This window comes from Erpetoichthys calabaricus, chromosome 3 (genome assembly GCF_900747795.2).
Source record: "Erpetoichthys calabaricus chromosome 3, fErpCal1.3, whole genome shotgun sequence".
NCBI classification, from domain to species: Eukaryota; Metazoa; Chordata; class Cladistia; order Polypteriformes; family Polypteridae; genus Erpetoichthys; species Erpetoichthys calabaricus.
In genome coordinates, this window is record NC_041396.2 from 234770747 (window position 1) to 234785600 (window position 14854).

The window sequence follows — 14854 nt, forward strand, 5'->3', positions numbered from 1 at the left end:
GAAATCTTTTTTCAGGCAAAAGCCTTCAACACAGCTTACAAGATCCCCTATCCTTAAATTGTCATGTGTGAATGCTGTCAACCTGGGAAAGTGTGAACAAGCAAATCTCTCTAAATTCCTGGCATGGTTAACCTGGTAGTGTTTATGTGTGAAAGAGGCCACTGTCTCCGAAGGCAGTACCTCCATTATAATATGATTAGTAAAGATGGTAGGACTTCACAAGCAGCAAATTAGGTGCAAATCTTAACAGCTGTTAGCCAAATATCAATTAATCATTATTATCTGTTTTTATCTTCTTTGACCAAAACAGTCTGAATATAATTATGTGCATGTACAATGTATAGCATTTACAATTTAAACAGTAAAATCAATTACAGGTACTATCCAAATACTGATGATAACTCTCATATGATCTCACTGTAACCAGTTTTTCAAGATTTGTATTAAAACAAGCTATCATAAGTGGACTGATTCAGTGCTTCATAGAGAAGTTTTTTTTTTCTACTAAAAATTTTCCACTATGGTTTGCATTTACTATCAGTAGACTAGTAGTAGAGTACTTCTGAAAAGAAAGAATTTTAATAACTTTAAAAATTTAACATACATTTTCTAAAGGTCCTAAACTGACTGTATTACTATTGGCTGACTTATTTTTGTCTGTTGTGCTGGTGTAGCTTACTTACACCTAATTAAAAGTCCATATTTACATTTATGAAGAATTTGGTTAAACCCATAATAAGAAGCATTTTGTGGTGCAACAACAAAATTAAAACAAATTGCAGCAATTTCTACCCCTTCTAATATGATAGTTAGATCAAAAGATCAAAGCTCTCTCTAATATCAGTGATTGTCCCTAAATATTTGTATTGCCCCACTGTTTTCCACAGTCTAATCTTTTTGTATTGTTGAGATAGGGTAGGGAACATCTGAAATTTACAACCTTGGCTTTGCTTTTTGAGAGATTTTTCTACTTATCAAAATCACCAGCAATAGGTCCTAGACTGACTTCTTCTTATCTTGTAAAATAGTAGAATACAACAACAAAAGAAATTTGACAAAGGAGAGAAGACCATGCAATCCAGCCAGCTTGTTTGTTTAGCTAATAGCTAAGCTATACCGCTATCTTATCCAGATACTTCTTAAAGGTTGTCAAGGTTTCTGCACCAACTACATGGCTCAACAGGTTGTTTAAGATTCTCAAAACTCTTTGAGAAAAGAAGTGCTGTTTGGCTTCAGTCTCACATGCACTGGTATCCTCCAGTTTGTGATTCACCCTTATGCTAAAATAATACTGCTGCATCTACTTTATTAAGGCCATTGATGAGCAGTCTCATCTGCTCAAGACTAAACGGTTTTAATTTTCTGAGTGTATCAAAGGGTAACATGTCCTTAACTACTAGCATGCACATGTTTGCTCTCCTCTGCACAGCTTCTAGTGCTGCAATCTCTTTTTTGTAACATGGTAACCATAACTACACACAATACTCCATATGTAGTCAGAGAAATGATGTCACCTCATGCAGGAGTCCAACCCCAATCTCAAAATTCCTAACCAACCAACTAAGACACTATGCTATTCAGGTGCAAGTAACAATGCCTAAGCCTTCCCGAAATTTCAGGACATGCCAATCCTTGTGGTTTCAACAGACTGTGAGAGCCAGCCTGACCACAGAAAGACTGACACTGTTCTTAAGTCCACCACACGTGGTTTATTTATACTATTTACAAATTAAATGAGTCCCGCACAGCACACAGTGCTCCAGCACCAAATACCCTTTTCTTGGGTCTCTCAATGGTCCTCTTCGGCCCACCTTCTCTTCCCACTCTGAAGCCTTGTCCTCTTCCTCCTGACTCTTGCTCCTCGACTGTTGGAAGGCGGCCCCTTTTATGCTCACCCGGATCTGCTCCAGGTGCCCCTTGATGAACCTCCGCCGGCACTTCCTGGTGTGGCCGAAGTGCCGCACGAGCACCCGGATGCACTCCAGGTGACCCTGGAATTCCTTCCGCAAGCACTTCCTGGTGTGGCGGAAGTGCTGGCTTCCAGGACACTAGAATCCACCGGGCTCCCCCTGGTGGTGGCCAGCTCGGTTCCCATGACCCCCATAGCAACTAGGGCGGCTGTCTTCTCATGGCCCTACCCTGGTCCTTCCAGGCGTCCCGGCTGGGTATGGCGCCCAGCTGCCTGCCACAAGACAAAAAATAAAAGAGAAGACAGGAATGCTTTGAGGTGTCCTATTGGATGGAGGCACTGTAGCTCATCAACGAAGTGGCCATCTGCACACGTGCAGGTGCTTAAAAAATTGTTTTAAGACTCTTTTTTGTATTATTGTATTGAGTAAAATACAGTTATGTATTGTAATGCACATTCTGGTTTATTGTTGTGTTGGAGCATGTCAAAGTGTTACATGTTTTTAAGTTTCACCATACTCTGTACAAGTTACAATACTACTACTACTACTCTCTTCGTGTATTTTTAGGTAAGGTCTAGAAGCCAGCCAACCAAGTTAACAGTTAAATACAGAAGTTATCAATTATCTTCTCAATCAAAAATTAGATTGTATAATATTAAAAATAGATTTAAAAAAAATCACCAAATAGCAGTTTGTCATGGGTTTTGGAATCCATGCAACAGATTCATCAGTGTGGTTGGGACCGCCTTAACCTACCCATCCACATTTAAATTGGTATATGTCCAGATTGGCAGTAGCTTCGTTCACAAACTCCACAACTGGCTTCTCAATTGATTTTTTTAATATGAGAAGTTAAGACAACTTGTCGAAACTCATTTAAAGCTTTTGAGTGAGCAATTTTGGCAACTGGAATGACATTGGCCAGAGTTTGGGCACCTGTTGTAATTTCAGGACCTCATAAATATGGATTTAAATTTTAGTAGAGGACTTAAGCAAGCACCCATTAATTCTGTCTGGTCCACAGCTTTTTTTTTTTTTTTTTTTTTTTTTTTACTGAAAGGCCCTTGTGACATTATCTGACTCCAAGCTCCAGTCCTGAATCTAATCCTTTGCTCCATAATCTCTAAAGTAAAATCCTCCATCTTAAACCTTAGATAAAATTCATTGAATTTTTGAGCTAGCTGATAATCATTTCTAAACTTCGTCACTTCTACTGGATTACCGCTTTCACTATGAATAGCAGCCGTCATTTTCATAACATTCCAGAACAAGCCCAGGCTGTCAGTCAGCAGTTCACTCTCAGTCTTGACCTCATGCTTTATCTTTGCATGCCTGTTTTTACATTTCACCTCTTTCTGTAATTCTTTTTTTCTTAATTTATAATTCCATGCTGAAAGGCCCTGTTCCTGTTTAACAGTACCTTTGAATCTTTAGTTTGCTATTACAGTATGTGATCCTTAACTGATTTGTTAAATGAGATACACTTATAGTATTAGCAAACTCATTGATATCAATGAATGGCTTATTAAAGATAGTCCAGTAAGTGCATTGACAGACACTCAGTGGACTAGTCATGGCAGGCCTTGATTTGTTCAATTACTGTCTTTACTGTCTCTTAAAGATTACTTTATGTATAGGAAATAGGTGGACACAATTATGAGCTGCCGAACCTAGTCAGGGCAGTCTTCACACATACAGTGTTTGCATAGTACTAAATGAGCACTCTGTTGTGATGTGTTAGGTAAGTGGCATGCTCATAAAATGAAGTAGCAATTTCTTATGGCTAAAAATGCCTAAATTATGAAGATTAGGAAACAGTGACTGGAGCTTTTATATCACCTTAGAAATATGTCAGCTGTATATAGTACAGTATATACGTGATTTCAACAACAGCTTGTGGAAACAGCAATAGATAAATGGAGTGTAGAGAAACACTAAGCATCACCAACTTATGCCACTCTTCTTTTATATAAATGGAGGCACCCTACCGTACAGCTTACTCTTGACTGTGTGGATGGATGGATGGATGGATGGATGGATGGATGGATGGAGGGATGGATGAATGGATGGATGGATGGATGGGACAAAATAACTTCACATGACAAAGCATAATGAAAATAAATGCACATATCAGGTCATTCTGAAGTATATAATTCATGCTATTGCTGTTTTGGATTTTCAGGAATTTCCTTTAATAAAGAGGAGTACTGACCCAAGCAAGTGTGTATACATTTCTCCAGTGGCAGCTGGTGAAAAGAATTTCGGAGGGGGCACAGTTTTTTATGCATGGGGACAGACTGAATCAGCACTTATCTATTATGTGGTACCTTTCACATCCATCTGTTATATAGGACCTTTCACGTCTATCTATCTAGTCATTCCACATGCTCTCGTGGTCTTCATTATAGTGTCAATGAACATATTGGCCTGACCAGTACCAGACCCATAAGACACATCCAAGCTTAAATATATCATACCCTTTCCACCATGCTGCCCATTCCAATGCCAGCTTTCCCATTTTAACTGTGCTCTAAATCTTCAGACTGTGTCATCCACAGTCTCCTTATTCTTCCCATAACTTGCCCAGTAGATGTGGAAAGGAACAGGTGCACTTGCCACCCAAATGTTATACTACATCTGTCTCTAAATTGCCAGTCCTCTGCCAACTTGCCTAGTTCCCCATTCTACCAAAACCCACATCATAATTCCTGCATCTCCACCTCCATCAATAACATGCACTTCTGTCTATCCTATAACACATCCATAGCATAAGTCCAATCCAAACCTTATTCTGCCCATGCTAAATGTCTTGCATCCCAGTTTATCCTTTAACACACCCATAGAGTCATTCCCACTCTATTTTTATTTTACACTTCCTGCCAGTCTGCCAGTCCAACACAAGTTTGCCAGACTTACCTCACCTGGGCACAAATTCACATTGTAAGATCCACAGACTCCCAACCTGTCTTGTACTACATCCAAATCCAACCTAAATTTTATTCTACCTTTATGATCAGGATACCTATACTTCCTTGATTATAAATGTTGCCCTCCTTTCCTGAAAATTTCTCAATTACTTTCTGATTAAATTGAATCATTTCACTAAGCCTGCAAAAAACTATTTAGCCTCACGCTATTTTCTACATCAGTGTTTCCCAGCCTTTTTTCTTTGGTGGCACACTTTTTGTAACCAAAAACATCCCAAGACACACCATTAGTTTACTAACCACAAACACATTATATCTCATACATGTGCTCAACACTCTGAATTGGTTGGAATACTGGAAAAAGTGATAACAAAAGGGCTGAGATATCAGCGTTCGCAGACATGGCACTTAGTGACCACTTTGGTGGCATCTCCCAGCTGCTTCGTCCCTTTGCCTGTCCCTCTCGGCCTCAGAGGCAACTCGAATGCCCACTCTCCACTGGTTCTGAGAGACTTGCTGGTGACCACACATCCAGGTAGTTGGACTGTAGCAGTCTGGAGACGTGTCCACAACATAGCGATCATGGAGCTGCTTTTATGCCAGCTTCTCCAGGTAGTCCTGTCTTCCTCAGACAGGTCTCAACCACCTGAGGAGTTTGTCCCTCTCAGGTTCAGACCCAGGTGTGCTACACTATTATTTCCATGGCACACTTGGGTAGCTCTCGCAGTGCACCACTGTGCTTTGGCACACTGGTTGAAAAAGACTGCTCTAGATGACTTGGCTACTTTAATGCTTCTTATATTTTTCAGAAAGATATTTTATGTCTCATACTCCTTTCGCTGTCCATAACACTTCAGTACCGATACTTTGAAGCAACAAACAAAAAAAGCAAAAAAAAGCATTACTTACATCCATAATGACTAACATGGTACTACTCCCTAGTACTACAGACATATGAGACACCGAAATGTACCGCTACTACATAGAATTGAAGAAGAAACTGGCACACCTGAACAGTGACATCTTCTTCTTAATGAAATGCAAAAAGGAAAATCTTATCCTGAAAGGCATCTTGATAAGGAATCCAACCATACACACTACTCGGTTTGCAGAGCAACTTTCTACTAGGACATCTGCAAGACATCTCCTAGACTGACCCAGTCAATCTGACTACAGAAACACATTGTATGGAAAAGTCATCAAAATCTTCAAAAGACTTTGTTAATACATTGTTCTCCTCTCTTGATAAATAAATCTTAGCCTGGAGAGGTCTATTAATTTTTCACATCTTAGATGTCTCACTTAAAGGTTTTCCAATGCTGAATCTGTCCTAGTGTCTATATAAACACAGGGAATTTCAGTCTCTATATTACACCTTAAATGAAGATGGGCCTAAGTTGCCTTGAAAGCTTGCATATTGTACTCTTTCTAGTTAGCCAATAAAAGGTGTGATTTTGCTTGACTTCTCATTACATTCATAGTGGCTAAAATGGTACAACAGCCTAGTACTACACCACAAGCAGTTAGCCAACTCCATTTGTCACAACAAGGCCTGTGTATGCTAATCCTCGATCACTTGCCTGCTGCTGAATTCTTAAGTCAGGTTGGTTGTGTCCAAGCTCCTTTATCTTCTTTTTTCTTTCAAGTGAATGATTTTGAATGGGTGTTTCATTAATGAAATAATGCATTTTCTTTGTTTTCTTAGATTTGCTTTATTTCCAATGGAAGATGTCATCTCCCTAAAATTATGCTCGCTTATCTGTAGTTATGTTAATGGCGGGTGTGAACTGTGAACCATGGACATAAACATGAAATAGTTTGTCGACCACTGTCCAATCACTTTGGATTAAAACGGACTAAACCAATACTAATTCACTGCCAGTAAATGTGGGAGTCTCTGGGGCACACAGAGCTGCCATCCCTGAAAAATGTGAAAGCAACCAATTAAAGGGCAGCTTCAGGTCATCTGCTTGCCAAAAGATCAATGACTTAAATACACTCATTTTGCTGGTGTCCTTCACTCAGGAAATATAGGTATTCATACAGAAATCAAACAAGTAATGGATGTTGACATGTGCTGACACCAGGCATGTTATGGAAATAAATTTATTTTATGATTATATTGTATTACCTAATTAATTTAAGTAGACTTTTTAAAATATTTGGAGGGGAGGACAGTGCCCCAACACCCCGCATTACATACCGCCATTGCATTTCTCATTAAACAATAACAACATTCCAAAATACTAGAGTCATTTGTGAGTGATAAGAGAAATGGTGCTTGTATTTGGTTAGAGTTCCATAGTGGATGTCTTCTATAAACAGATTGCAACAGATTCATCCTGTGTTAATGCTGGTTGCTTGGATTGCTTTTTTTTGTGTTTATTTTACAATCTTCTATCATTCAGTTCAACATGCAGTTTTATTAGATTTTCCCTTCCACTTCCACTGCCACCTTCTTTCAATGACCAGTCCCTCCACACCATCTCTAATACATCAACAACTCCTATCATGTCAGCTGGAATGGCTAGTGACAAGTCCACTTCTGACAATCAGCATGGGCTGTCCATTACTGAAGATCAAGAGGAGACAAGTGAGGAAGCTACACACAGGAAAAGTTGTGGGACCAGATGGAGTCATTCCTAGAGTTATTAAAGCCATGTACTGACAAACTTTATGGTGTCCTCTGTCACCTTTTCAGTCTCTTCCTAAGGCTTCATAATGTGCTGCTGCTGAGGTAAACATGTTCCAAAGAAAGTAGACGCCTCTTCACCTAATGACTACAGACCAGTGGCACTTCCATCTCTCATCAGAAAGACCTTTGAGAGACCAGGACTGCACTATATGAGCCTTCTTGTAGTAGACCCACTGCAGTTTGCCTATTGGACAAAGATTGGAATGAAGGATGCAATTATCTATTTGCTCCATGAGGCTTATTCTCCCCTGGACTATGAGGATTATGCTTTTTGATTTCTCCAGTGCCTTGAGTACCATCCAGCCATCCCTGTTTTTTTTTTTTGTTCTTTTATTTCACCTTATACAATTTCTTGTATTAGGAATTTATTAGTTTTCGCATACCCCTTGGGGTCAGAGTGCAGGGTCAGCCATTGTACAGTGTCCCTGGAGCAATTACAGGTTAAGGGTCTTGCTCAAGGGCCCAGCAGAGTAGGATCTCTTTTTGGCAGTGACGGGGATTTGAACCGGCAACCTTCTGGATACCAGCACAGATCCTTAGCCTCAGAGCTAAGTCATGGATAATAGACTATCATGCAGACAACAGTTTGTGAGGCTTAAGGGCTGTGTCTCTGATATGAATGTGAGCAACACTGGAGCGCCACAAAAAACAGCCCTGTCTCCCTTTCTCTTCACTCTGTACACCTCAGAATATAAATATAAAACTATAGGTCATGTCACTTGCAAAAATTTTCAGATGATTTTGAACTTATGGTGTGTATTGATAAAAGGAATGAGACAGAGTATAGGAGTTAGGAGGAGAACATTGTTTTTTAGTGTAAAGAGAATTGTTTGCATCTTAACATCAGCAAAACAAAGGAACTGGTTGTTGACTTTCACTGACCAAAGAGTCTCTATGTCCGGTCACTATTAAGGGAGTGGATTTAGAGGTGGTCCACCCCTACAAGTACTAAGGGGGTCCACATTAATGACAGGTTGGACTGGTCTCGGAACACAGAGGAACCATATAAAAAAGTGCAAAGCAGGCTCCTTTAATTCCTTTAATCTGGGAAGTAACATCCTTCACATCTTCTACAACTCTGTGATAGCTTGTCCAATTTTCTACACTGTGGTGTGCTGGGCTGGTAAAATCACTTCAAGATAGGCCCGCCGAATTAACAAGCTGATTAAAAGGTCAAGCTCAGTTATAGGATGCATTCTGGACCCCCTGGAGGTAGTAGTGAAGGAGAGAATTAAAACAAAACTGAGTGCCATTATGAAAAATGCTTAACATCCTCTCTCTGACACACAAACACTGAGGACTTTCACCCAACAAATCATTCAACAGAAGTATGTCAAGAAACATGAATGGGGCTGCTTCATAGAAACAGCAATACACCTGCATAATGCCCATCTGTGACTATGACAGCTAAGTCAGATGTGGTCTTTCTTTTTAATTTTCTTGCTTTTTAGTCATTCTGGTGTGTTTTCAGGCCATAGTGTCTTTATTTATTTAAAGATTTTCTGTAGAAAGGCAAATGTCTCCCTAAAGTTCCATCTAAAGATATGCTAATTGCATTATTGGTTGATCCAAATTGCTCAATGTAAGACAATATGAAATTGCCTGATGTTCTTCTTGGGGCTGGATTCTGCCTTATATGTATTACAGATTGTTATAATAAAAAGTATGTTCAGAAAGTGGATAGATGCAAAGATGTAATATTAATAGCTTAAAACCCATCATAGAACTGGGAGAAATGGCTTGAAAACTGATGAGACATTTTGAAATGTACATACAGTCATATGAAAAAGTATGGGAACCCCTCTCAGCCTGCATAATAATTTACTCTACTTTCAACAAAAAAGATAACAGTGGTATGTCTTTCATTTCCTAGGAACATCTGAGTACTGGGGTGTTTTCCGAACAAAGATTTTTAGTGAAGCAGTATTTAGTTGTATGAAATTAAATAAAATGTGAAAAACTGGCTGTGCAAAAATTTGGGTACCCTTGTAATTTTGCTGATTTGAATGCATGTCACTGCTCAATACTGATTACTTGCAACACCAAATTGGTTGGATTAGCTCTCATATGTTGTATACATTTGACTTTATTGAAATTTACCTTGTAGATGTAGTTCTATATTTGTTCACAAAAAATAATACAAGTTCCATTGCCTCTGTTAATTTTATTGAACAATAGGTTATAATTTATACCACAATTTTTGCTTTTATATGTTATATAAAACTATGTTGTTATTATTATTTCACCCCCCTACAAAAATGGGGATGGATGGATGGATATTTTTTGCCCCCCAGACAAGCCAAATGCCTATCTAAACATGATATTCTGGTCACACCTCTGATCGTCTTATATGAGAGCTCCTTTCTATTGGAATTGCTTTATTTCTTTCATACACAAAAGTAAATACTTTATGTCTTGACTTTATTCACAATAATGATGAATACTTAAACTGTGAAAATGTTACTGGAAACAAAAACTGACTGTTGTTTGTGTCATACAGATAATAGAATAACCAGTAACTTTAAAATACTATCTTATGTGTTGGTATAATGAACTATTCCATCACCAAAACAGAAGTATTAAACATAGTATGTTTAATAATACAAATTGTTTGGCTTCCACACACCTTTCGTTTGACTGCAGTGTTACAATGGAAATAAACCATCCATTCATCCATAATTAAGTTTAGTGTCTCAAAAGCAAATGTCTATTCCACCAACATCGAGTAGCAGAGACCAACCCTGGAGGGGACACCAGCACAATGCAGGCCACGCTCCAAGCATCATGCAGTTCTTCAGTTAACTTTTTAACCACGACATTAATGTACAGCCTGCACTATTGTTGGATATTTATTACATTTTTATCTGATAAAGTCTCTATAAACATTTAGGAGGGTGTTGTCTTGAATATAAAATGCTGGACCTGTAATCATGAAGCCTGACTTTTTGCTAACCTGCCTGTGATTCAACTTTATACAATAAGCCACTGACTCTGTCTAAATTGCATGAGCAAAGTGATTCTGAAATGGAATTCATTGCATAAAAAGTCCTTTTAAAGTTTACATTACTTTCCTCCATTGATATAGCTACTAAGAAATGAGAGTTGAAAGCATGCATTTTTCAGGTCCACGTATTTTTATTTCCTGAGGCATGGAAAAACTCATCTGCCTTTATTTGCATAAATATGTGAATTTTGCTATAGGGTGTAGTTTAGTACATGACATCCAACATGAATGGTTCTACAAATGTAGGGATTATTTGTGTTTTATTATTTGACTTAATGTGTAAGAACTTGACTCTGAAAGCACAAGGTGCCCGATTCCAATCCTTTTTCTGACTCACTGAGCAAGTCATTTCAACAGCTGGTGTGCCAAATCCATTAATAGCCACAAGCTATATGCCTATAGAATTAAAATCTTCAAGAAGGTGTCTACCTTTAAAAGCACTAAGATAATATGCTCAACAATCATTTGCTGGGTTTGTAAGTGAGGCTTTTCATGTCAGCCTAAGATAATGGATAGCACTAACCCCAGAAAAAAATGCTTTATGACACAGAAGGCTCCTTTATATAAAAAATATAATACTTTATTTCAAACTAGAAAAGTGCAAACATGTAACTTTTAGTCACACTTCTCAAATGGATTAAACTGTTAAATGAACAGTCACTTTAACAAAAAAGCTAAAATTAACAGTATCAAAGCAATTAACAAAAAGTACATAACTTTAAATTAACTTAAACTGTACAAATATGTACAATATTTACAGTAATATTACAACTAAATGTAAGAATCTCTGACAAGTTGTTTGTTTTTCCCTATACAGTATTTGAATGAGAAAGTCAAAGGTAAGGCTTTTTTGTCAAAATTTTCAGTGCTTTTCTTTTCAGAGAGCAGAATGTTAGCACCTTGTCTTAACAGAAGACACTACAAATCTAACTTGCCCACGAGTCATATCCTCGACTAAAAAAACAAAACAAAAATGAGCACATTCATCTAGCACCCACGTGGCTGAAGGGTTAAAAGTTCAGCAGTCCTACTGGAGCTTTTACTCTTCATTACCTCAAGTGCTATGAGTTTTAGAAATATTAAATCAGTGGGACACTCTGCCACAACAGGTAAAAGATAAGGAGAAGAAAAAGACCTAGCAAATAATTCTTGGTAGTCTTTGTAAATAGTGCACAATGTTTGGTGGCTCAGAGATCCCACTGCCCATCCTGATCTGCTTCAGGGTATAAGGCACATTGGCCTTACGCATTTGTCAGATACATACATTGCTATAACTAATAAGTATAGTTTTCATAGTAAAAATGCACATTACAAAATGTGTTGTGCTGTTTTGGTTATCTCTGTGTTTGAGATGTACATCTGTTCACTTCAAGTTAACTGTCCCTTTTTCTTTTCAACCCTTTCTTATGCCATATCTCCAATCATCTTTCTATAGTAGCCTGACATGAAGATGTCATTTTCACTGGGGCAGTTGTAGTGGCATGCACAGGTCTTGATGAACATCATCTTCTTCTTCATCATCTCTCCGTCAGGGCATTTGAATTCCACAGACATGGTGGTGGTTCTGTGAGGGGTGCAGCAGCGACCGTCAGTGCACACCCCGCAGAATTTAGGACGGTACATCTTGGTGCTGGTGCAGTCAGAGAATTCATACTTCATGGGCTTGGAAATTCTAGGAGTGCGAATGCACTTCTTTCCCTTCTGCAAATAGAATTAAAAAAATTCTTTTAGGGCTGCTGCTTCAGCAAAAGTGATTCCAGTTACATCCTAATTGCATACAATTGTTGAGGTATATGTGCTACTTTTAACTGTGCAAAGCAAGCAACTGTGTAATTAATAAACAACTGGAATGGCAATAGTGAATTCAGGTATGCACTATATCACTATGGACATAATATGGGAGAATCACAGTTATTAGGAGAAGAAATGCAATTTTCAATAAAGTGATTGACATTGTATAAGAGGGTGTCTAATTCAGATACAGTGCTCTCCTGAATTATGCATCGTAAGACTCCAAAAGCTCAGCCATTGTGTTTGGCAGACCTCCTTACCTTAATGCTCTCCTCCAACTGAGATTCACATGGCCTGACCATGCACAGTCGAGACTGCTTCTCCAGTCTGCACTCCCGGTTGTCATTTGTCACTCGAGTTGAGATTCCCATGCCACAGGTCTTTGAACAGGCACTCCATTCAGTGGTCTGGACAAGGCAGTTGGCACGCATTATGGAAGGATCAGGGCCATAGGTGTCTTCTTCTCTGAAGGCTAAACAATGAAACGAATAGCATATTTGGTATGAGTTATTTATACACACAGCTAGCATGTTTGTTACGTTAACGAATATCAAGTTGTGCAGTTCTGACATTTATACAATTTACACGTTTTAGACCCAGAACGTATACAACATTTCTTACAAGCCTGAATTTTCGTGCACTTAAATGCTGTTACTGATCCCACCGTACATGCATTTACTTCAAAAACAAGTAAAGCACTCACCAGCCAAGGCAGGCCCAACCATAGTGTGTTGTCTGGGTTGATCGCACACCCACTCTTCGCAGCATTTGCCCGGAACTTTAACCCGGCGAGGGAAGGGGCAGTCTGGGCTGGGCAGGCGGATGCTCATGCTGCACAAAGGCACGCACCCGATGGCCCCGTCCATACACGTGCACTGGTGTTTGCAGCTGCTCTGGAAGCTCTCGCCACTCCTATACACCGCTCCTCTGAAGATGCAAGGGGCGCCTTCCTTAGCTGCAGGACGAAGAGAATGTATTGTAAGCATTGCGTTTAAAACTGAAAATGTGATGTCAGTGCACAGCGCCGTCTTCACCATCCCAGCTACCCATAATAAGTTGACGTACCTGTGCAGACGCCGATTCGACGGTTGATCGGGGAGCCGAAGTCACAGAAAAGTCCTTTGTGATGATCACAGGCGTCTTTTTCAGTGCAGAGCTCCCCGAGCTGTTTGGCGCACACCCTGCAACAGCCGCATCCATCCATAACCAGGCTAACACCGAATGGGCACTCCGGGGGAGTTTCAGGGCAGTGGCACTCCTCGCTACAGCCTTGGGCAGACACCTGAGGATTACATGAAAACAGAGGTGAGATCGGAGTTACCAATGCTTCAGCGCCATATAATACGGCAATGAGCTTCAAATCCGCAGCAGGATGGGTTTCTTGTATTAAACTAAAAGCTAACTGTGCACGCCAGCTGCTGGGAAAGCTGGAGGCAACACTTGAGACCATTTTAACATGTGCCTGACTTCCATGTCAAACAATGAATAAAACAAACTAACAAAAAAAGTAACTATCTAGAAGAAACTAACAAGGTTAAAAACCTACCCAGGAGAAGGCAGTAAGAACGAAGAAAGATGTTAATGCGTTCATTCCGGCAAACATTTGCTTATCAATTCAGGAGTACGTCTAAAACCTCCAAGGGGCTCGCAGATTCCTCCGATCAAGTTGATCTCGTTGATTTTGCAGATTTCGCGTACTACGAAACAGCGTCTAATTCTTTCTTTCTTTCTTTCTTTCTTTCTTTCTTTCTTTCTTTCTTTCTTTCTTTCTTTCTTTCTTTCTTTCTTTCTTTCTTTCAGCAGCTTCAGTCTATCGGAGCCTCTTGTCGATTCTTACTCTCGCTTTCCTTTAAGCGGAGCTGTTCTGTGTCCGAAGTCGGCAGCTACTCTCGTATTTATGCTCTGCCGGCTGCTATGACGTGCCAACAGGGTGAATGGAGTCCTGGACAAACAGGGAAATTCTTGGCATTCTTTCCTAGTTTCCTGCCTCTTCTAGACTTGCACCGGGTTGCTCGTGACAGACATCCCCCCCGCCCTCTCCTTTACCCCCGACACCCAGCATTCTTCTTGTCTCAGAATTCTGGCAGGTATCGTTTTAAGTGATCTATTAATCATCTGAATTCAAACATAAATTGTAATGCTATTTACACAGTATATACTATACGTATATATGTATTTGCAGCTGGAGATCCACAAAGGGATAAAATGATAGATAGATAGATAGATAGATAGATAGATAGATAGATAGATAGATAGATAGATAGATAGATAGATAGATAGATAGATAGATAGATAGATACTGTATACTCATATACTGGCAAAAAGGAAAAACTTAAAGTAGCCTGTTGCTGTTTTAACTGTGTGAATTGCCTTGTTACTGTATAACCGTGTATACAGGTTGTACCCAAATATTGATAGCATTTTTGTTATCGGGGCTGTTCATTTTACATGGAAGAATGTTTAAATCAGAGTGTATTACTGTATTACTATAGAGGGCGTTTCAGGTAAAGGACACCTAATTCATTTT

At 39.3% G+C, this 14854-nt stretch overlaps 1 protein-coding gene across 1 annotated transcript; it reads right to left on the reverse strand.

Moving 5' to 3' along the window:
- Nucleotides 1-11091: 11091 nt before the first annotated feature.
- Nucleotides 11092-14232, reverse strand: ccn2a (cellular communication network factor 2a). The gene is made up of 5 exons (XM_028797907.2): nucleotides 13874-14232; nucleotides 13393-13609; nucleotides 13031-13282; nucleotides 12588-12799; nucleotides 11092-12237 (listed from the first exon to the last, which is right to left on the reverse strand). The coding sequence occupies exons 1-5, from the start codon at nucleotides 13928-13930 to the stop codon at nucleotides 11941-11943; spliced, it is 1035 nt and encodes a 344-aa protein (XP_028653740.1). The 5' UTR covers nucleotides 13931-14232; the 3' UTR covers nucleotides 11092-11940.
- Nucleotides 14233-14854: the final 622 nt, after the last annotated feature.

Bases quoted from the DNA above. Each gene is read 5' to 3' on its own strand.
- ccn2a (XM_028797907.2), bottom strand. From the start codon at position 13,930: ATGTTTGCCGGAATGAACGCATTAACATCTTTCTTCGTTCTTACTGCC. The intron at 13,283-13,392 runs GTACGTCAACTT...TTCGTCCTGCAG, and splicing joins TCGAATCGGCGTCTGCACAG to CTAAGGAAGGCGCCCCTTGC. The intron at 12,238-12,587 runs GTAAGGAGGTCT...TTCTATTTGCAG, and splicing joins AGTTGGAGGAGAGCATTAAG to AAGGGAAAGAAGTGCATTCG.